General features: G+C 30.7%; 1 protein-coding gene across 4 annotated transcripts in view; it reads right to left on the bottom strand.

Moving 5' to 3' along the window:
- The window catches only part of unk (RING finger protein unk), a 101,538-nt gene that overhangs the window by 61,583 nt on the left and 14,542 nt on the right, over positions 1 to 25,413 (bottom strand). Inside the window, exons 1-4 of one of the 4 annotated variants that reach the window (XM_035367432.2) lie at positions 17,442 to 17,626; positions 13,190 to 13,399; positions 10,738 to 11,021; positions 2,870 to 3,005 (exon numbers count right to left, since the gene is read on the bottom strand). In XM_035367432.2, coding sequence (XP_035223323.1) covers positions 2,870 to 3,005; positions 10,738 to 11,021; positions 13,190 to 13,399; positions 17,442 to 17,443 — 632 coding nt within the window. In that variant the 5' untranslated portion in view covers positions 17,444 to 17,626. Of the gene's footprint in view, positions 1 to 2,869; positions 3,006 to 10,737; positions 11,022 to 13,189; positions 13,400 to 13,503; positions 14,316 to 17,441; positions 17,627 to 25,413 lie in introns of those variants that run through there. The other 3 variants (XM_035367431.2, XM_035367433.2, XM_035367436.2) reach the window with 3 other exon arrangements.

Raw genomic sequence — 25,413 nt, 5'->3', positions numbered from 1 at the left:
GATACGAAACTTCAACGCTCTTTTTGTTTGGCCAATATATCTTAAACCACACTGACATGATATACTATAAATTCCCCAAGAATTCAAGACAGAAACGCAATCTTTTAGAATCGAAGGGTGAATTTTATTAATAGGGGAGAAACCGACTTGAAAATTGAATTTCTGGAGAATCCGTGCAATTTTATAGCTAACAGAAGGATAAAATGGAAGCACGACAAGGTCATTGATATTATTTCTAACAGTGGAATGTCTTCTTTGATGGGAATCTGAAAATTTTTTGACGGCTTTATCAATAATCACGGGAGAAAATCCACGGTCAATCGCAACTGCTCTCAAATAATTAAGTTCATTGGTAAGCAAAGATTCAGAGGAACAAACTTTTAGCGCGCGGAAAACATAATAGTAAAAAGAAGCCATTTTTTGCTTAACAGGGTGGCATGACTTGGCATGGGGTGGTAAACAAACTGCAAAGGGTTTACGGTACACAGTGGTGCTAAAATCGGTTTCATTGCGGATTATAAGAATATCGAGGAAGGGGAGGGAATTGTTGGATTCAATTTCAAGAGTGAATTGGATGGCTGGATCAATTGAATTCATAATAGATAGAATCTCGGATGAATCTCGGATAGTCTTGAAACTAGGCTTCGGGAATTTCACTTCACACATACTGAAATTAATGAGTTGGTTTCGCTTACAAAAGTTTCTCTAAGTCAAACCCACTTTGTTTTCCAAAATGCATATTTTCGTCAAGTTGAAGGATTGGCTATGGGTAATCCTCTCAGTCCGGTACTTGCTGACATTTATATGCACTATTTTGAGATGAAATTATTTGATAAATTATCTTTTCGTCTTTGGATTCGGTATGTTGACGACACTTTCGCACTTTTTGACGGTTATAAAAAGGATTTATCCAAGATTCTATCTATTATGAATTCAATTGATCCAGCCATCCAATTCACTCTTGAAATTGAATGCAACAATTCCCTCCCCTTCCTCGATATTCTTATAATCCGCAATGAAACCGATTTTAGCACCACTGTGTACCGTAAACCCTTTGCAGTTTGTTTACCACCCCATGCCAAGTCATGCCACCCTGTTAAGCAAAAAATGGCTTCTTTTTACTATTATGTTTTCCGCGCGCTAAAAGTTTGTTCCTCTGAATCTTTGCTTACCAATGAACTTAATTATTTGAGAGCAGTTGCGATTGACCGTGGATTTTCTCCCGTGATTATTGATAAAGCCATCAAAAAATTTTCAGATTCCCATCAAAGAAGACATTCCACTGTTAGAAATAATATCAATGACCTTGTCGTGCTTCCATTTTATCCTTCTGTTAGCTATAAAATTGCACGGATTCTCCAGAAATTCAATTTTCAAGTCGGTTTCTCCTCTATTAATAAAATTCACCCTTCGATTCTAAAAGATTGCGTTTCTGTCTTGAATTCTTGGGGAATTTATAGTATATCATGTCAGTGTGGTTTAAGATATATTGGCCAAACAAAAAGAGCGTTGAAGTTTCGTATCAAGGAACATGAATTTTATGTCAAAAAAGGGGAAATTAACAAGTCTTCAATAGTGTATCATAGCTGGACTTTTAACCATAATTTTGATTTTGGGTCTGCAAAAATCATCCAAAAGGCTTCTTCCATAGGCGAATTGGATTTTCTTGAGGCTTTTCACATTCACAAAGATTTAGAAAGTTTAGTTAATGATTTGAAGTCCAATCCAGTCCTTCCTAATGCCTTTAAAATTCTACTATCTTAATTCAATTATTTTTGCCGATAGATGGCGTTACCTCCTCGCACTTGGTACTACCAGAGGGTATAAAAATCCGTTCAGTGGTTGCTTTCCATTATTTGAAGTTCAGATTTTGAGCGTAATGTGCATTTGCCCCTCGCTCCCTATTTTAACTTCGCTAATATTTCTTTATGCTTGATCAGACAGCCTGGCTCAGTAAAAGTAGGCGGCCAGTGCAACTCTGATTAAAAATCTAGTTATAACCACGTGCAGTGCTGATAAGCACCACGTGTTTCTGTGATTCCTATTTTCTTCTTTCTATGTATTTCTTTCTCCTGATGAGGAGGGACCTTTAGCTGCCCTCGAAATCGATTGAGTGTTTCATTATACCTACGCTAAATATAAGGTTGTTTTTTACGATTTTGATTGTCACATTAGCGTGTTTCTCTTCTAGTCTAAAAAATGATTTGCTGTAAAGTCTCTTAAGATAATTTGTTTTAAGATTCTGAATTGATTCCTTGATCCATTTGTAGCTTCACAATCGTAGTTGGTAGCACATTAACTAGTCTGCATTGTAGGCATAACTGAAGCAAGTCTCTAGAACATAGTTTTTATGAAATTCTAAGAAAACCGATAACAAATAAACAAGTGATTCTCTCCCTACCTTGATCCATTTATAAAGGGTTCTGAATGAATACAAGGAAAGAGGTTGGAATTGAATGAATCCAGGAACCTTTGTCCGTTAAGCACTGCTAAGAGGTGGATAGTATGACAATAGCCACTAACATTTAGTGGAAATGCAGATATATGCCTCTTTACACAGAAAAGAAAAACAGATGATTCGGACACACAAAATAATAAACAGTGCATGTATTTTCTCCATTAAATGAGAAAAAAGAATTCTGTCAAATATTTACTCTGAATTAAACATAATGATAAAAATTTAGTTCAACTTAATGAGATATTGTTAACATGAATTCCAATACAAGTTTTGGGGGACCTTTGGATTAATTTGTTCGAAGGTTTGAATAAACGAGCATTCACTCTTTATACAATTTCAGAATACAAAAATGGTTTCTGCGATTTGTTTTGACAAGTTAAAAAAAAAAAAAAAAAAAAAAAAAAAACCTACCTATACTTAGATTTCTTGGGGCTCCTCCTCCTGTCTCGGTTGTTATGGAAAGAAGGGCAGGCATAACCTTGCCTGCATAGTCGTGGAGGCCTTTTACACTGTTCAGTTTTATAATTGGCTAAAACATAGTTGGTATCTACGATAAAAAAAATAAAAACCATGCACAATTTATGTTAAGTACATTACAGGTTACAAATAATTATATAATAATTCAAAAAGTAAAGGGTTAAAAGGATAGTTCCTTAAAATTACAGCAAAAAGGAAAAAAAAAAAAAAGATTTTTGCTTACTCTTGTTAAATTAAATTTATAGCTAGTAAATTAAAAAGATAATGGAATATACTGTTTCATACTGTTGATAGTTTAACAACGTTATGGTCTCCTTTCACCAAATGTGACACATAAATTATGAACCATATATGCAATAAAGAAGAGAAATTTATTAAATTACTGGGCAAATTATGCATTTTTTTAATTGATGTTTAAGAGAACAAATCAGCTTCCAGAAATTTGCATCTGAATTTAGAGAACAGTGTGAAATTATATCCCAATACAACTACGACACAAACAACAAAACAAACAAACAAAAAAATACAAGTATGCTAAACTTAGGTCATGCACACAATTTTCCTTACCTGCCACAGTAATCACTCCTATTTACTTTATTTCACATTATGCGCCACTGAGAAAAAATTATTTAGATGGTAATCACACTAATGATTTCTCTCTCTCTCTCACACACATACACACACACACACACACACAAAAGTCCAAGATGTTATAAAAATTAATAGCTTGTGATTACACTAATAATTTTACAAAAATTTCAGATAAAAGGATTTAGATACCCATTTCTAAATCAATGTTAAACACAATGTAGTAGTAATGAAAATACTGCACTATGTCTGAAACATGGATGTGCATTTACCAGAATGACTATTGCCTGACCTCCTAAAATTTTTTTAAAAAGAAATCTTTTCTTCCAAGTTATCCCACATGTTGTTGCAGCATTAAACACCAACTGGCTAGTAAATTACATTTTGATCTTTGACTATCGAATGACTGCGACGGAGGGGGCAAATTTTATTATCACATATAAACCCTAGATACTGCAAGTCAACTAACCTTAAGGATACATTTTTTTGGGAGTGGACTGTTGGCCATACTGGTTTCCTTTTGTTGATTTAGTGGGGAAGAGGGTTATGATACAATCCCAATCAATTTTCACGCAGCAAACATGTACAATGATTTTAAATTTAGAAAATGTTGCCACTGATTGTGAAGAAACTGATAAAGAGGTTACTCAGAATGAAAAGTCTTCATGTGACTACTTAATGGAAATTCTCGACATGGCAGTTATAGGACAGGATCAATGAAATCATGCTCTATATAAATCAAAAGAAAGTACTAACACATAAAACAAAATTGCTTTTACAATGGAGGGTATATTTTGTTTGCTTGAGCTCACACCATTATTTAACAAATATTTTATAATTTCAACATGTAGTCTTACTAGATTCAAATTCATGAAAAATTCTGAAAATTTTATAACTCCAAAAAAACGCTGAAATCTTGGAGATTCCAGATCTTTGAATATGCACTGTAATAAGAACTTAAAAGAGAGCTTTATGGATATGCTTTTAAATTAATCCTTACATTAACATTAATCATACTTAAGTAATGGCTGGGAGCCAAAAATCATCAAACACTGATAGTTTACTTTAGGTCCTATGTTCTGCAACAGAACTGACTGCACGAGGTTTCCACGGCTTTCCTGTTGTCTATTACAAATAAAGGCCATATATAATACAAAAATTTCTACAAAGGCTTTGCTTCTTGCAGTGTCTAGGGTTGATACACTCATATATTTCCATTATCAAATAACTGAACCCAATCCAAATTCTAGCATCAATGCAAGAGCTCAAAACACTCTTTTTTAAAAACATTTAGTACTCTTTTTATCGGGACCAGATTTAGAAATGTATGTATGGGCATATGTGTGTGTGTACACACACATACATATTTACATATATACATGCATACATGAACATATACATCCATACATTTCTTAACCTGGTCCTGATAACAGAAAATTACCAAATATTTTTTACATCAATATATTTTCTTTTCTAATGAAATGTCAATTACTTTATACCACCATTTCTAAAAAAAGAACAGATATCTTGGCAATAACTAAAATTTAAAATGAGAGAAAAATCAGAAATGTTTTGATTTACTCAATTGTATTTAACATTTTTGACAGCTTTTTAAAATGTTTTATTCGTTATTTGAAAATATTACTTTGCTAATTATCACCATCTGTTACACACACAATTATTTAATGTCTTTTTCATGTAGCCATATTTTAATATCTAATGTCTACTATCTATACTATAACGTACTGTGATGCATTAATCATCTATACAACTGGACACTTTAAAGAGATCATGAAACTAATCTCTTAAATAATTAATTAAAAAATTTCTATTTAAAAATGACCTATGACACTTGGGATCGCATGAATTTAGTTAAATGATGCAAAGTATACTTTTTTTAACAACATATTTTATACAATATGATAAAAATTTTATGCAATCAGAATCTCTCTCTCTGTGTATATAAACTGAAAAGCCAAATTTTGATGAATGAGAAATCATGATTCATCTGGCCAGGCAACCGTCTTCCACTTATCCATGGTCCAGTCTCAATGTTCCGGGGCCCACTGAAGGTGTAGTTGACAATGACGCTTAGTCCACAGAGGCCAAAGTGGGACATCTGCTATGCAGTTCCAGGGCCAATCTTAGCAAAAGACAAGATTGTGCACAGCATATGGACAGCCAAATGATTATCAAGCATATTATATTTCTGTAAAAAAGGGCGGTCAGTTTTAATTTGCATGTGCGTTTCCAACGATCTAGGATCTGTTCAGGCCCACATCTAACAGTCCACTGAACTGTGTGTTTTGAAACACTTGCGCTGTATTGGGCTGTCAGCTGAGCTACTGTCTGGTGCTGATTTTACTGCACCAAGTCTCTGACGTCCTTTTTCTTTGATGACGGGTGGATGTCCAACATCTTGGTATTTACTGCTGGTTTCACTGCTATTTATCCTCTTTGCATAAACACTAAATGGCAGATTGTGAACAACCTATGAGCAGTGTAGTTTCAGAGATACTTTTTCCGAGTCTTCAGCCCATTAAAATCTGCCCTCTATCAAATTTGCTTAGATCAGCACCTTTCCCATCACTCGCAAACGTAAGTGGAAGAATGATTCCTTACCTTCAACAGCAGCAGATAAATACTATTTCCATTTAATCACGTGCCCTCCATGTCATCTAAGTGAATTTATTGAAAAATGTGAGGATGGTCATAATGTTTTGACTTGTCAATGTGTATATCTACACACACACAAGGAGAAACAATGCCAATAAATAAAATGCTTTCCACAACCAAAAATTTGTTAAGCAAAATAAAGGAGAGGAAGCAAATCTTAATAAAAAATACCAAGGCTATTAATTTTGGGGTATTACATACAGACTTATGTTATGCTAAGTTTGAGATGCAAATTTCTAAAAGATACATTTTATTTTAGAAAAAAGTTTTATTCAGGAGCACAGGGTTCGTACACATTTCTGCACATGAAAATTAGGTACTTTTAAGGACCATTAATGAAAAAAATTAAGGACCTATGAGCAAATGGGAACTGAATAAATTCAATTAAATATACTATCTATGCCTGAATTTCACTTTTGTGATACCATCCTAAAAAAATAAAATATATCTCTAAGTAGTCTGCATTATTACTAAACATGAATTAATTAACATAATTATTAATAAGTTTGAGAATAAAATAAACTTTATGCAATTTATCAAGTAGCATTAAATATTTTACACTTATAACAGATGGACATATTTGAAAGAAGATAAGTGACATTTACGTTTACTCACAGTTAGCTTTATGTTGATTTTTTTAAATATCTCATTTTGTCATGTACTTGGTCAGTCTAGAGGTTGAGTAAATAGCAGGTAGATTTTATGTCAAACGGCATAGGTTAAAATGAGAAGCAAGATCATAATCAGCATGATTCAGAACAGAAGACTGAATGTTGTTATTGCTGCTGCTTGTCTAGAGATAGACCTGCTCATTAGAACAAACCTGAAAGGCCTGATGTAGGCAGGTGTCCTGATGTACGTTCGCAAGTGTTGAAAGTTAGTCTGGCTCTGTTTGATGCAGTTAGTGTCATAGCTTCGTGTACAGTTTCAGGGGTTGAAACCCAGTTAATATACTTCAAGGTTCCAATAAGCCATTAAAGCACCATAGGTGATAAGTTTTTTGTATTATTTTAAGTCTCACTAGATGCAAAGAATACGTTTTACTTGAAATTTTACGTTTTTGTGTTTTATCTTGTGACCACAGTGAGTATTAATGAAAGGCAATAACTCGCTTTAATACGTAGAGATAATTTTTAAGGGTTAAGCAGTTAGTTATAAATAATTAAATTAGGTAATTAGATAACCTTAGTCATTATGGACTTACATGGCCAGAATTAAATTTTATTTTTAACAATATTTTGTTAAAAAAGCCCTATTAAAATCAAAATCTAATCAAATTTCACAGTTTAAAATGCATGCAATTTATAACATTGATTCTTAAATGATATTAGAATAATTACACATTAAAACCTACAAAACATTTATGTTTTGTAACAACAACACTCAACAAAATATTTATCCGTCATTTTAATTTGAAGCCTTCCCAAACATTTTGGCTAGTTTATATCGATTTCCTTCTCTTTAAGCACCTTTTCTAACAATCAGAGATTTGTCTCAAAATGCAAACCAATGCTCTCGCTAGTTTCTGCATCAACCTAACTGCTTTATCTCCTAACTTGTCAACCTCTCCACAATGTACCTATGAGGGTTTACTTGATCTGGTAAAAGTTAAATAGTCGAAAACCCCCAACTGATGTGAAGCAATTTATGGCTATGTCTGAAAATAACTAAAATATCAGACAAAGGTTTAAATAAGCCTCTTATATAAAAAGAACATTGAATACAAAGGCATGTTCTGATGCTAACACTATCATTTACAGCTCATAGTGACGTATTTAAACAAGAACGGTCAAATTCAAACTAAAAGTGTGGACTAGCGGTTGAAGATTATATAATTTAATTTTAATTTAATCTGGCTCAGTAACTCTATCATATGAGGAAATAGAAATGGGAAATTATAGTAAAGGCTGAAATCATAAACAATTGGGTAATTTACATAATAATAACTGCACATTTCTTTGAAGAATAATTTTCTTTGTCTTTATTAATTTCTTTCTTCAACACGACTACTTTTCATTTTAGAATTTTTGGATTTAATTAAAGATTTCCGTTATTCTAAAAAACATGAAATGCAGTTAGAATGTATAGAAAATGGCTAATTTTATTTCTTTAGTAATATGAACATTCAGAAGAAATATATATGGTAAAGGACAGTTACAGAGCCATTGTGGCAGAATTTTTAGAATTTAGTGACACACCAAACAACAAAATCTTGAAATGGCACAACTTTTAGAATTTAGAGCAGGGATTGGAAGTGGAATTTAGGCTCCACATAGATTGCATCAGGTGGGAAAATGCCTAGTGCATTTTAAATATTAATTCTTAAATTGTAATTGTCTTAATCTTTTAAATTGTAAGTTTTCAATTTCTCTATTAATAAAAAAATCTCTTTCTACAATTTGCCTGCCCATGTGACAAGATTAGAAGCATTTTTGTTATTTTCCATGCTTGTGTTTAGTGAAAAGTAGAGAAAATAAAGGGAAGATAAACATGTTAAGAAAATGATTCTATAGTATCAGGAGTAAAACATTCAAATATTATGTTTTCATTGTTCTTCCAGATGTCCTCCAAAAAGTAAGAAATTCATCACAAACTTTCAGTAAAATACATCCATTATGTGTTGATACCATGGAGACATTTTTTATTTTGTCACATATTTCTCGAATTTTCCAGAATCGTGGGTCTATAAATCTTGCTTTCAAATCCTTCTAAACTTTCCAGGCTGCAATGGCTAAAATACTAAAGAAAAATTATCCCTACTAATTCACTAACAGCAAAAAGCCAAAAATATTTTGGAAAAAAAAGGAGGGAAAAAGTGTAAAATTAATTATATAGAGAAAACTGATATATACTCTGAGAATTTTGAATATTCCGAGACAATTACATGTGAAAAACTTTTACTATGAAAAAATTAAAGATATTTTTAACTAATTACATAGCTAATTTTGCTTTTGCTAAGGGCATTTCGTAAATTGTGCTTTATAGCATTATACCTTCTTTATTTTTATCCTTTATCACAAAGTCAAAATCTTAAGTCAATTATCTTAATTATCTTAAGTCAAAATATTGTATAATAAGTTGCGAAAATGAGATTTTATAATATGACAGCGAAAATTAAAAATGTTTTATTTTAATGCTATTTTTTAAATGTAATTTCAATATATTACCTTTATTTTAATGAAATTTATCAATGTTAGGAAGTTTTTAAAAAAAAATCATCCAAAAACTCTCAGATCTTGGAATTAAAAATTTTCTATAGAAACTGATCTTAAGATTGCCAAAATGTTGATAAGTTGCCAAATTTAGAACCGTTTAATAAAAGAATTCACTCTCCAAAAGCGAAAAGCTGTTTAAGAACTCTTTATTAGAGAAAATGAATTTCGAAATCTCACTTCTTGCTTAGAAACTCGAGTATTCCATCAATTATATTAGAAATAGAAACAAATTATAACCCATAAGCCCATTCAAAAGATAACCATGTATGCCAGTGAATCAACGAAAATATTCCTCCAAAATGCTAATTCACACTCAAAATGGCAATTGTAAAAAGACACAGAAATTTCAGATGATTAAAATTAAGGACCTTCTGCTGATTTTCGCCAAAATTAAGGACTTTTAAGGACCAAAAATCGATTCCAAAAAATCTAAGGACTCTTAAGGACCGTACGAACCCTGGAGCATTGATTTTAAATCGCTATTTATAGAGATATTAAATTCATAATTTTGTATTTGATCAAATTCTGATCTAGTGCAAATGAAAAGTGTCTTAATGGTAAACTTGCAGTTAATAAAGATTAACAGCTGATGGCGATAACATTTATTAAATATAAAACTAATATATATTTAATCTATAATAGCACATAAAGAAAATATCAGTGAATGAGGAAATCATAACATTGAGAAAATGTTTTTACTAGTGATAAAGTCAAATAATTTATATGAAAAATGTATATCCACCAAAGAAATTATTTTCAAAGTACTCTTTATGCTAAACTAGAATTGACTATCTACCTCAACCATTCACGCAAACCTCTCACTACTATGCTTAGGGTATGATAGGGAATTTCCTAAATCTTCTTAACTGCCATGCCTTTCTGTATATGCACAATTGGATTACTAACACTACAAAAAGTGCTAGAAATAAAGTTCTGTATTTATTAAAATAAAAATTTCTCTGTTCTTTATTCCTCTCTTTTTCCGAATCTCTTTTTGCCATTCCGAAATCTGTTTATTAATTTCATGCTGCTCTGCGGGGGGAACACCGCGGAGCACAATGAACTGGAAGTTGATCTATCAGCACTATCCTTATCTTTAGGGCAGATGTTTTTATTTTATTCAGCTTATAATTCCTTACTAAATGTAGTAATTCATCTCGATGTATCCCATCTTTGATATGATTTAAATCAAATTCCTCGTCTATAAAAAAAAACTATGATTGCAAAAAATTGCTTTAAATTACCACTAAACAAACATTTCATGATGAGTTGTGAATCTTATTAACTGAAGATTAAACACAATAAAAAATTAAATCCATATACCTTGCCACTTAGGGTCTTCATTCAGAGCATTTCTTTCCTTATCTAAGTTATTCGGACCAGAAATTCCATTCGGCCCTTCTTCATTTGATTCCATGGCTTGCAATTCCCTAAGATCGTACACGGGATTTCGCAAATCATGGATCCCATGAGCAAAAGCACAGTGAGGCCCATTTTTAACACAGTAACCTCTGGTATCTGTATCATATACGCAGACACCAGTTTTATAATACCTAAGGTGGTAGCGTCTTTCTGTATCTCCAGCAGTGCGATGAAGATAGGAACAACTGAAATATAATTTATATCATGTAAATAAAATCATGTAATTATCTAATGTAATAATAATCAGTTAAACTATCGCATTAGCCAAAATATAAAAAGATGTGCCTTTCTTAAAATGCCCCATTTCCTTCTGTTATCCAGACCGGATTCAGAAATGTATGTATATATGTATGTGCATGTATATATATATATACACATAACATATTATATACATGCATACATACTTATATGCACACATTTCTGAATCTGGTCCTGATAACAGAACAGTACCAAATGCCCTTCTAAAAACCAAAACATTTAATATATACAGCCTGCATTTAAAAAATAAATTAAGCAATTTTCAATTATTGATTACATTTATGTCTACTCAGTTTCACCTCAAAGTTTACCCTCACAAGATCCTTTAATCATCTTTCTCAAATAAATTTCAAAATAGTAAGCGTATACAGAAATGCTGCTATACATATGCAAATCTCTCCTTTCTTCTACAAAAATATTTTTAAAAATGAAAGGTAATTTCATATGAGAGTTTTACAATTATTCACAAATTGATTACATAATATATTGATGGCCTCCACTTTATTTATGAAGTTTAAACAAAACTTCACATAATAAAACTATATGAAATATTTTATAAAAATATAGTTACAAAATATTTCATTCATATAGCACACATGTATTTACATAAAAATATAATGTTGCTACTACCTCACCCACACTGCAAAACATAAGTTGGATATATAAATAAAACTTCTCAGCTAAAGATAGCATTATAATGAATATGCTTTTTGAAATTACCCAGCTATACTCAGAATATGATTTACTGAGAAATAAAGTTCTTTGCATTCAATGTAGTAAAATAAATCACACATAAATAAAACCATACACTAATAATGCATAAAAAGGAAACACTTATTTTGTGGATGATTAACCACATTAGTTACCTTAGTTTAAATAAAACACATTATCCAGATAGTACTAGCTATAAAAACTTATTCATAAGTTAAAAATTGATTATCACAAATGATTTTATAATGTAATACAGGAAATTCATTTATCATAGATACAATATTTTAACTTTTTTGAAACTGTATCAAGTTAACATACATCTACTCAGTCTACAAGTAACTCCAAATTAAGCATTCCCATAACTCATATTTCATAAAATTTTATAAACAGCTTTACTTCCACTCTAGGCAACATTTTCAGTTTTACATATTCCAAGTATTTATTCAACCCATAATTTATAAATGAAATTAAATTCCCTGCCTACTCTTTCTGAAAGCATATCATCACAATCTGCAGAGAATGAGTAAATATAACAACACTGTTAAACTTAAAAATTAGTCAAACTTCATACTTTTCTTTAAAGTAATTTAGTTTTAAAACTGAAACTTATTTAAAACATTTGATTTCAGGAATACATTTTAATATTCTTTAAATGAAGTAAGAAAAGATGACAATACATTACACTTATTGAGAAAGGCATGCATATTCAGAAGATAAAACGCGTTTAAGGATTTAAATTCATTAAAAATAACTTATAAATATAAGAGTTTAATAACAATCTCATTTCTGATACTTAAAATATTTTCAACACTTTTCAAAATTTTATAAATTTCATTTAAATTAAATGAAGCCGAAAAATAATTAATGTTTATTAAAAAATGAAAACTAAAAACAATCTGTTTTTCGCCTGTTTTTTAAAAATTAAAACAGTTCTAAATTTATTCAATTCCTAGCATCATATGAATAATTTAAACAATCAGCTGCCAGTAATAGTAAACATTGAACTGTCAAATCTTTTACTTAGGGCCCCCGCTGACATAGAAACGTCACTCTGCGCGCGCGCAAAGCAATATGGCGGGACACACTAATATGGCGTATTTTGTTTACAAGCAAAAGAATCGTCCACATGTCGAAAATAATCATACCGTTCATCCCCTTCCATTTAGTTTTATACGCGATGTCGCGACAGACAAAAAGAATCAGACATACAACATTAATATTTTGTAATTAATAAACAATATTAATCTCCTTTTAAGTCTCAAATTGTAAGATAAACACAACCAAACCCGAGAAAAGCTAGCGAGAGCTCCTTCCTCCCGAACAGAAACATGGCTGCACGCACAGGGAGTAGCAGTTGTCAAGCGCTGTCAATGGAAGTACTTACTCATCTCCATCGGGACATATGCCTGTTGTTTCATCATATTTTGAACAATAAACATCGGGACTATAATTGAAAGTGCCATCTCTTCTTCTGACAGGCCTTCGACGACGCTGGTTCATAAAATGCCAATAGAAACACGTGAAGGGTTTATGTTGTGTGCATTTGTGCTGCAGGAACAGCGGACACTGCTCCACGCGAAATTCCTTCAAATACCTACAGACAAAATGATACAAATCCATGAATGAATTCATTAAGAGATAAAACGCACTTTTTTCCTGTATTGGCTTATGAGAAGGAATTATTTTATCAAAACTTACGTATAGTGAATTGGTTTCTCCGCTTGAGTTGTTGACGAAACGGACTTCCCTTCAGAACTAGACGGCATTTTGGATTTAGATCGACTCGCGCGCAGTTATCTGCGCAGGTGACGCTGACCTACGCTTGAATTTCATTGGAGCTTTAAGATCACATGACGTCTGCTGTCATTTTCATCAAAACAACAGCTACATGCACGCTGTTTCCAACTCGTCCAAAATCTGCTACAAATTGCCTTATTGTTGACAAATACGTAAGGGCGTGCAAGAATATTTAAATGATTCACTGGTATAATTCTTCAAAATTATTAACCATGAGCTGTTAATTTAAAATCTTCATTTTATTCATCTTTATTTTCAAATTGCATGGGTTAGACAATCCGGTATATATGAATCACGTCCTTTAACATATTAAAGGGAGCTACACAGCAGACGTGTAGTTTCGGTTTTCGAAATGGTTTGCGTAAGTAGGTAGGAAGTACTGTTTATATCAAACTAAAACAATTTCAATCGAAAATTTTAAATATAAAAGTTTAACAACATGTATTGGATTCCATACGTTTTCTCAAATGAATCTACGTTTTTAACGTGTATTTAGCGATAAATATCTATTCTTTTATTAGTGTTCTCTTATTTGTATTTAAGAAATATGAGAATTGCAAGAGAAAGAAAATATTTACTTAATAATATTATTAAATAGTTAATGAAGAAAAAAAAGTTTTTCTTCTGTAAAAGCAGTTTCACAATGCATTCAAAATCATAATCTAAATAAATCTAATCACAGCAACAATTTTTGACGTACTGATTTCCTATTTGTATACAGATCTAGAAATAAATTTACAGTTATATCTGATTTCAAATGAATCTAAGATAAAATAAACTAGTTGAAATTCTAAAAATGTTTTACATAATGATTTTTCCCCACATGCTGTTTTATAAAATATGAAATTCACAAAATATTTCATATAATCTTAGAATTGTTTGATATAAATTTATTATGCAAATAAATTTTACACATTGAAAAATCTGCAAAGCATAAAATTAAAGCAAGCATTCTTCAGCATTCCAAAGCTTACAATTCAGTACTAAAATATTGAAAAGATAATAACTGGAAACAATTAACTATTCAGTTACCTTTTCTTAATTTTTTAAAATATTAAAAAATTTATGAATTCATATTAGTGAACATTTTCTCTATAATTTTATTTTATTTCTGAAGACACCTTTTTCTCATTATCTATTTAATGAAACCTGATGAATAAGTGATACTTTTATTGTTTAACTTATCTGCCTATGCAAAGATATATCTTCATGACAGACCCTTTGAGTCTTTTATGGTATTCATGTTATACAAGTTACACAAAATTTTCATAATGGAATTCATTGGGATTTGAATTCTGGATCACTATTCAGTTACTTTATTCCGTAGCCACTTGTGGGCTTATTGGGTAATAATGAATATTTCTTATAAAAAATTGTTTTGCAGTTAAGGATTAAAAATTAAGTATGGAAATAGGCAATGTACAGATTTAACATTAAAATGAATTAAGTACATATATATGTACATTTAGTAAATACATATGTAGCAGCAAGTTTTTTTGGTGTTTTGGTTATTAATATTTAAAAAGTGTAAATATTATTTTTTAATGAGCTCAAAAGGGCAAAAAATGTCCACATCTTTCTATGCAAAATTTGCTAAAATATTCGTGAAAGGATACTTACATATTCTAGCAGTCACCAAATTTTCAGTCAATCAATGTGCCAAACTCTTGTAAAGATACACAAAATAATTCTTCAGTCAAGCAATGGCGCCATTTTCGTATATTACTTTTTAGTTGTTGTATTTGAAATTCTAATGGTTTTTATAAATAAATCATAGCTTTTGCCTCAAATTTTGTTTTAAAATATGAGATTGTGGAATTTGCCAGCAATGGAAGAAACTGCAGTAAAATTTCTACTGGAATACAGAATTTTGCTGAAAAATTTCTAAAGGGAACAACAAGGAAATGCATTTCTTAGATAGCTGAGGGCTGTATAAAACCGAGTCTCTGTAATTCTCTGTTTTTTCAAACGAAAACAAATCACTGTGTACTTCAGGAAAAGAATACCACAAAAAAAAAGTGTAAGGCGTGAAAACCACCAACTTGTATCCAATCAGTAACTTTTATCTTCTCATCTATAAAAAATTACAGAATTGCACCAAGGTGGTTGCATTTAGACGGAAGTACCCGAAAAAGAATACACTGACTCAACATTTTTCCATATCTACTGCGACAAAATTTAGAACTTCTGACAACAAATTTGGAGAGCATAAAGCAGTCTTCATTATTAAATTTATAACTGGCCTCTTTTAATTACATAAAGTTCTATGAGTTTTACATGTAAAGAAAATCAATCTTTTGTTTTCAGCTTCTTAAAGTATTATGAACATTTTGGTAACTGGAATTCTTGCTTCATGGAAAATATACAAAACTTTGATTTTATTCTGATAGAATCATCTTTACTTGTATTAAAAATGTGTTCATAAAATTTTTCTCTTTATTGTAAGAAATTTGTAAATGGAAGTACATGTATAGGATAAACAACCTAACAGCAGCCTACAGTTTTAAGGCAACTAGGAGTTGAGCAGCCTTAGTCACATTTTTCAAAAGCTATTTGAGATCATCAAAAGTCAGAATCTCAGATTTTATAATTGTTTATTGAATATGGGTATGATGCATGGGTGACACCAACCAACAAGATGTATAGAGAGCACTATAACCCACAGTCAGAGAGGCACCAAAAGTTTAGTTTCCAAGAGAGAGGTCATAGATAAGGAGAAGGCTTATGGGAGCTGTAAATTAAAACGAAATTGACTTGTATTTCTTAATGTAAATATTCTAATTGTCCATAGTGTAGTTTATTGATATAGTGTGTAGTTTATTTATTTATTTAATTATGGCAAAGCACACTAGGGCTATCTGGATATAGTGTGTAGTTTTGTGTGTACAATAAATGTTTAAAATACAAGAAGGTGGATTCATTTCTCTATGAAGCAGTGTATGAAGAAAGGGGTGATATCACGATGGGGGACAGAAATGTAAAATATTGACTTTCTCATAAAAGTTTTACTCTACTAACTTGGGAATAGCGAAGCATCTTCAATCCTTATGTTGTGAGAAAACATGAATATGTTTACCACAGAGGAACATGGAGCTTTGCCACAGGCCAGAGTTTGTTAAATTGTGTGAGTAGTGACCCCAAAATGGTTTGTGAAAATTTAATTCAGATACAAGAATTTAGAGAAACTTTAGTCACAATCTCTTATGTACCTTTAATTTCATATGTAACAATTTCTGTACAGCTCAGTTATAAGATCAGAATTCTAACCAAGTTGTGCTGTAAATTATATTTACATATTGAAAAATACCATGAAGCGCATCATAATAGCAGTGTTGTATTTCAGTTTCAGTATATAAGCTATATATATAACATATATACATAAGTAAAAAATAGTAAATTAAAAAAGTTGTGAGACCTAGTTGATCAAAAATTGTGCGTAGAGCTGCTAATTTTAAACATAGATTGAAAAGAAAAGGAAAGTTAAAAATTAGCTAAAGCCTTAAAGTACATTTGATGCAGCTAATTTCTAAGTTTACATGTAACACCAAGTTAAAACAATTACAGTAAACAAAAGCAGTTAAATTTTATGTGAAAAAAACCTACTGAAAATACTACAAAATTTTATAAAACCTATACAACAAAATCAAAATTGGTTCGCTACCCAAGTTTACTTGGTGTTACAAGTAAACTAAGGAATTAGCTGCATCAAATGTACTTTAAGGCTTTAGCTAATTTTTAACTTACCTTTTCTTTTCAACATATATACATAATATATACTGAATATATATATTCAATATATAAATTACAATATATATTTCAGTTCAGTATATCATACATACATCAGTAGTCTCAAACTGGCAATCTCTGCAGCAATTTTATGCGGCCTGTAAATATATTTTCTATAAATTAATTAGCATTATTATAACAAGAATTTGACAAAAAGTGCTTAAGATTTTAATGGTTTAGAGTCCAATTTAACATTATTTTCACTACCAAAATTGAAAGTGAGTAGCATTCCAGAAAAATCTAACAATGGAGCTAATTAATTTACATATATAAATTTTATTCAAATATTTGAAGATATAGTTTTATTAGTACTTGTCAAAAGATACAGATTCTTATTTACGAATTTTTGCAATAAGAATAATCACTTTGTATAGAAGTGCAATTACATACAAACAGTTTTTGTACATAGTTAAAAATTAAAAAAATTATGAAAAGAACCAGACTGCGGATGAGTATCTACAATTTGTAATGGAGATACTTTCTAGTGATTTTCAAGATGACAAACTTTATGAAAGTTGCTGAAATGTACAGTACGAAAAAAGAAGTTTATAATTATTTACATACAAATATGTACTTTTTTCTCTATGGGTCACAAAAAAATGCGATACATAAAAGACAGAGAATAGGTTGTCATAATTTATTCTCAAATTTTGTCCCTCTTAAGAAGTTTTTGTATATTTCTTTTTAGTTTAAAAGTAAGTTATTTAACAGTTACTTCAATACATTTAAATTATTTTAATAAGTGTCAATCTGATAATTTTAATGTTCAGCTGTCAGTACGTTTGAATTACAAACTGTGACCAACAGAAATTTCTTGCAGATACTAACTTTTAGATTTCAGGCAGAAAATAAGAATAAATTTGAATCTTTTCTTTGCATCATTTTCATATACACATTTCCACAACTATGTAAATTTTAAATATATATATTTTTTTAATGTATTTCATCAATTTTGTTTTGTTAACAATAAATATTCCCTTCCTTTTTCCTTTTTTAAATTACAACCCATCAGCTGCTTTCTGATTATGCATTTGACCCATACACAATAGCTAAAAACAGTTACAACTGCAATAGTACAATCAAGTTAAAAGATGAGGACAAATAAATTGATTGGTTTGGTATTCTTGCATGTCAGCCTGTATTTATATGCAGGACATTGCACTAAAATCTCAATAAAGAAAAACAGTAAAAAAAGCAACTATTAAGATACACAAATATACATATAGTTAATGTATAAATAAAGAAAACTGTATTTCAAGTAACATTATCAGTAATACAATTTAATTTATTTTAAATTCTAATCTTCAAAAATCTCAAATCAAATTAGATACACATTCTTCTTAAAGAAATTAGTGCAGTCCAGCATTCGTTTAAAGCATATGCAAACATCCATAATAATAAAATAGCAGATAAACCTGCTAAATAAGATACACATAATAATAATGCAGAAAACTTTATATCCTGGCATTTATAAGACATATCTGGATATGATATTATCTTAAAACAGCTCTCAAATTTTTAGGAAAATTTCTGAATAGCATAGAAAATGCCACTTAATATATTCCAACCACAAACTTTGCCCAATAAAGGCAACCTCACATAATTTTTCAATTTTTTCTAATTTCTCCAAACTATTGCAAACATTTCGAAATGCATCTTCAGTATTTTTTCTTTGATCACTAACATTTTATAATCCAGAAATTTAAAAATAGAAGAGAATAGAATATGCTAAGAAATTTGAAAAACACATCTGTTTTGCTCTTTATCCATAATTTTAACAAACAATTTAAATGAGACCTAATTTAACATGGAGCTGGAGTATAACTCTTTTACTTGACCATTAATATCCCATATGCCTCTCACCAAAAACAGAATTTTCTTGCAGATTTTTCATATGCCATATTTTTTAATGCAATGGTGGTTGTACTTTGCTAAGCTGTTCCCATTCACATAAATAACAGTTTCTAATAATGGTACTAGTAGGTGAAACTGAAGTTAAAATAAAATAAAATAACACCGGTTTACATGCTAAAAATCAAATAAAAACATTGCAAAGTAGGAGCTTTCATCAACAATTTATCAACTTCAGCTGAAATTCAAATGACTAGGTTGATCAAGCTCATTTCCTTTTATTGCTCTTTCATGTAGGACTGATGTATTAAAAAGAATCATGTTGCAACACATCCTTTGTTCTAAGTTGTCATATATCTACATGTTAATTCTTAAAAGCACAGTATTACTTAAAGGATTATTATTACCAATCAATCAAGAAAATCTTACAGTGAACAGATATTTATTTTATGAGTGTTTCAATATGAAAAAAAAAATTACATTAAAAAAGTATCCTTACATATTTTATATTTCAAGTCATCTTGATAAAATTTGAAAACTTATCTCTTTTTGGATGTTATGTATTATAGATGAAGACTGTCCTCTAAACCTTCCTCCTAACTGGAATAGTTGGTGGCAAGTTATAGGAGGCTTCTACATATCTTTATTAAATCTATCTTCAATTTGAAAATTCCTTGCTATTTTGGTTTGGAGTTAGAACGTAGCTCATTTATTCAAATATATGACCCCTTTTTAAACTTCAAAATGAGTTTTAAGAAATAAAAATGTAACATAATGTTCGATGAGAACGTGGTTCTGATTAGATTGAAAGAAAAGTTATCATAAATTAAATATAAAATTTTACCATGGCATAGACAGAAAAGTTAAGAACAATTAATATTACATTAGCTATTTGTTTTCAAGCATACCAGTAATCAGTATAATGGATGAAGGTCTTCACTGAAATTGTTAGCTAGATATGAGTTAGAGCTAGGCTAACCATTAAGCAAAATAAGACATCAAAGGAAAGAGGTACAACAGGAAGATACTTAAAAGCACTCAAGAACAGATGATGGCATCCCAAAAATCTCCCATTGCCAGTTTAACCATGGAATGGAGCAGCTAAATCAAAACAGAGAGGGTAGAAATTGAGAGAAAAATGGCATAAACATATATGGTGGCACCAAATTCTTTAAGTGCTTAACGGGCCTCTAAAAGTCTTAATCTGGCCCTATCTGGCTATTATAATTAGTGGCAGCTACATACATATAATAATAATGTGCGGTTTATCTCAGCATTTAACTAGTATAATTATTTTGTATTATATGACAGTTAAAACTTCTTTCTGTTATTCAGGAATTTCCTTTATTAAGATATCAAATTGTAAGACTTTACCAAATTTTTAGAATAAAATATAGGATAATATGAACAAAAAAGGGACCTTATTTTTCACTAAATAACTGCTACGGCTGAATATAGACATACTTGCATTATTCATGTTTTAAATTCACATGGATTTTCTAAAAAAGTATTTGAAAAAAATTGGAAATTTCATTTGAAATTCTAGAAAATTTCTTAGCATTTTAATTTATCATTAAGCTCGTTATTTATAATTAATATTAGATGATTTGATAAAAAGTATTAATGAAATTAATAATTTTGAAATATTTTTGATACATTATATGCTTAATTAAATAATATTAAAATTTGACTTAGTATTTGGAACATGATGAGCAGCATGCTGTTTACAAGTTGCTCTTACTCAGGACTTAAAAGAGAAGGACTAGCTCATAGAGCTTTTCCCCCTGAAACAGGCAGTGGGGAGTGATGACGTAGCAATGATGCCACTGAGCGCGGAGAAGCAATTGACAACATAGAAATTAGCATTTTAAATTTGAAGAAACAGCGTTTAAAATGAGCTGTGTGTGAAAGATAGCTATAATTTGGAAGTGACAATGTTACTGCAGTATGCATTTTATACTGAACATTAAAAAATTTAATACAATCAAAAGTTGTTAATCCGGACTCGGCGGGACTTCGGCGATTCCGGATTATCGATTTTTCTGGATTATAGATCATCAGTTTAAATCTGGTAAGATGGCAAGCAAAAATTATAAAATTAAAAAAATGAAACTGTAATTTATGAAATAAAAAACAATTATGATCTAAAGGGTATCAAAATTTACCAAAAAAAAGCTTAATATTTATTTGTTTACTTTATTAAACATTTCTTTCAATGTAAGTTGTTTAACTTGCTTCGTTTTATGTGATAATACTTTCTCTTTAATTCTATAAACAGACATAAATTCTTCTTCAATTACAAAGTTCCGCTGTTCAAGTCCTATAATTGCTGTGCAGAGAATACTGACTAACTTGTCAATCGAAATTTTTTCGTTTTCAATAACCTTTTCACTATCGGAAGCGAATTATAATGACGAGGAATTTGATTTAAATCATATCAAAGACGGGAGTACATCGAGATGAAATACTATACTTAGTAAGGAATTATAAGCCGAATAAAATAAAAACATCTGCCCTGAAGATAAGGATAGTGCTGACAGATCAACTTCCAGTTCACTGCGTGCTGCGATGTTTTCCCTTTCACGCAGAGCAGCGTGAAATTGATAAACAGATTTCGGAATGGTTAGAAAAACAAAAGATATGCCTTTATCCATTTTTTGCAGCAATTCCACTTTTTGTTTAATGGACTTCGAAACATACTTTCGCTTTGTAGATCCTTTACATATTAGTAAATATATATCAGAAATTCTATTTGACATAATCGAATGTTCAAGCTTACTTTTATAAAATTGCTCTAACAGTCTGCAAAAAAAATCTGATGTGTACACCACGACTTCCTTGTATGGAATATTAAATTATATGCATTTTTTCTTGCATTTTATTTAAACTTATTAGATTGAATTAAACCTACTTCGCTGACAGCGCATAAACCACAATAGAATAAATGCATTCTTTAAAATTCACTTTGTTTACCATAGCGACACTCTGGCGCTAGGTTTATTTAATAGTATTATATTTCGTTCATATTATAACTCATAATGCACAAAATTTATATCATTTAAAAGAATAGAATTATCTAATCGTTGCCACATGTTCTATTCTAATACTATAATAAAGCTAGAATGATGTATAAAAGAAATTAAGCAAACAAAACAAAAAGAAACAGTTTTTCACAGACGATTGAGTATTTCTCATTTCATTAATTCAGTTCTCACTTCGCGAGAAGGCAAAAATACATAAAAACTCAAAATATCTATATTAAAAATTACGAAGTAAACCTTAAACACTTATTTCCTCGAAAAAATTCCAGAAAGAATTAAGCATGATTTAATTGGCAGTAATAAATGAATGCTTTATCTTTGTTGTTGCGAAGCTAAGTTTCTCTAGATTGGCAACAAATCCACTAGTCTCCTGTTTCAAATGTAAACATCAATGGCCGCCATTAAAAACAGGCTTAGCGGCAATTAAACAACTTTAAAATTGCTGATATTTCTAAAAATATTGCACACAGATTTACTAAAGGCATAAAATCCTTAACCGGAAGATAAAAACAATATAATTCAATCATTTTTAAAGCAAAAAATGTACAATTTACAAACATATAAGAGTAAAGAAACTGAGATCACTAAGCCGGGTAATAGAGTGGATATATATATAAATATATTTATATACGTTTGGTGCTGCCGATTGCAACCAAAATACGAGATGCATATCTACATGTTATAGCAGTCCTATATACAAAATTTCAACGTTCTGAGGCTACTCATTTTTTAATTTTTGCGAGATACGTACGTATGCACGAACATATGTACGCACATACGTTCGAACAGACTCCACGAAAAATTCTCTTCAGAATTAATTTTAAAGCAGTTTTATAATTTTTTTGAAAGAAAAGAGTATTTTATTCTGTCCTTACGTACAGATATGACACAAAAACATCGTTAAATTGCATTCGATAGCGGTCAAAATGGATATTTTCGTTGAAATATGCTGCCTGAAACTTTTTGTGATTACAATACTTCCTTTGGTTACAGCTGAAAACATCGCGGAGAAAACAACGCAAGGCGAAAGCGTCGTGCTACAAAACATCGTGGGAGAAAACATCGCGTAGAGAAAACATCGCAGTCCTAAAACATCGTGGTCGAAAATAAAGAAAAAGAATAATATTTTATGGATTATGCATAAAATATAACTGCCCATAGTGCATTTTAAAACAAACGAGATTTCTAATAAATTATCCAGCTATGACCCTGAAGTCAGCAGTATACAAGTATAGCAAATTTTGTGTAAGTATTGTGAACCTTTCTTTACAGTTGCTCTGTACTTTTAAAGTACAGTCAAAAGTCGTTAATTCGGACACCCATAATCCGGAATGACCTATAATCCGGACCTCAAAGCTAAAATCTTTCTGCGCATGCGCCGCATTGACACATGCGCATAGGCGTTTTACTCGTGCGCCCAAGACATTTACGACTGCGCATATGCGTCTGTGCAGTGCAGAATACGTGTTCGCATGCGCGTTTAATGTATAACGGACGCTATAAGCTAAAATTATCTAATTATCTATTTCAGTTAATGTTGATGATTGCGTTGTTCCTTAACCTTCGAATTGGATCCCGCTTATTATTTTTTGCAGACTGTAAGAGCAATTTTCTAAAAATAAGCTTGAACTTTTGATTATGTCAAATAGAATTTCCGAATCTGAAAACGAAGGATCTAGAAAACGAAAGTATGTTTCGATGTCCATCAAACAAAAAACGAATTGCTACAAAAAATGGATAAAGGCATATTCTTTGTTTATCGAACCGTTCCGAAATCTGTTTATCAATTTCACGCTGCTCTGCGCGGGGGGGGGGGAAGACGTCGCGGCGCGCAATGAACTGGAAGTTGATTTGTCAACACTATCGTTATCTTCAGAGCAGATGTTTTTATTTTATTCGGCTTATTAAATAATTCCTTACTAAATGTAGTATTTAATTTCGATGTACTCCGTCTTTGATATGATTTAAATCAAATTCCTCGTCATTATAAATACCACGAATACAAATCAAATAGTTTTCTGGTTGCAATTTTCTAATTTCGGCTATGCTAAGGTATGCTTTACGCATCCGCGCGTTGAAAGAAATGTTTAATAAAGTAAACAAATAAATATTAGGCTTCTTTTTTGGTAAATTTTGATACCCTTTAGATCATAATTGCTCATTATTTTATAAATTACGGTTTCATATTTTTAATTTTATAATTTCTGCATGTCATCTTACCAGATTTAAACTGATGATCTATAATCCGGAAAAATCGATAATCCGGAATCGGCGAAGTCCCGACGAGTCCGGATTAAAGACTTTTGACTGTACCAACTATTTTTTAATTCCTTTAACTTTTTTATTTTATTTATTTATTTGTTTACTTTTTCACTAACAGTACATTTTAGTTTTAATAATATATATATTATTTCATAATATTTAAGGCTTCTAGAAACGCAAAATTTTTTTTTTTTTAATTTACTTCAGCTTCTGTGGTATTTACTTCAACTCCTGTATTAGTGATGTTCATAATATGCATTATAACCTTACTTATCTAAAAATTGCTAGCATACTTTATTTTCGCAGTTCAAAAGCAGAAATAAAAATTTCCAATTAACATGGAATTTAGTAAACAAAACTTTTCTGCGTTTTACGTCAAGATTCACATCAAATCCAAAACAAACAAAACTCGCTTAAGCGGGAAAAATTCAGATGTTCAGCGTCGTAACTCGTGAACTGCTTGTTTGGTGCCAAAATATTACAGTGACACCTAGCGGCGAAAAATGAAAATATTTTACGGATACGCAGCAGTGGAAACGCTTGTACGGATGCCGTAGGCGTGTCTTCAATTGATGCAGCGCGTTCGTACGCAGTAGTGAAAATGAACCTTTAGGCTTACATCAATATTTCATTTAAATAAATACATGTAAGATTGTTATCTTAATTAGACAAAACAACTTTACTCGCAGTACCTAAAAAAATTATTTAATTTTTCAAAAGTGGGAGTTAAGGGAGCAGGTCTTCTTATGCCAATTACTTTAATGTTATACTTTATATATATTTTATCTAGAATGCTAAGCTAGCACAAAATCGAATCAATAATAACAGAGGATACAATAAAAATAACTGTAACAATAACTTAACAGAATTA

This window comes from Stegodyphus dumicola, chromosome 8, assembly GCF_044657685.1.
Source record: "Stegodyphus dumicola isolate Sdum_Otavi_A_Nest chromosome 8, ASM4465768v1".
In the NCBI taxonomy this organism is placed as follows: domain Eukaryota; kingdom Metazoa; phylum Arthropoda; class Arachnida; order Araneae; family Eresidae; genus Stegodyphus; species Stegodyphus dumicola.
The sequence above is the reverse complement of the archived record's forward strand: the minus strand, read 5'-3'. Positions and strand labels throughout refer to the sequence as shown.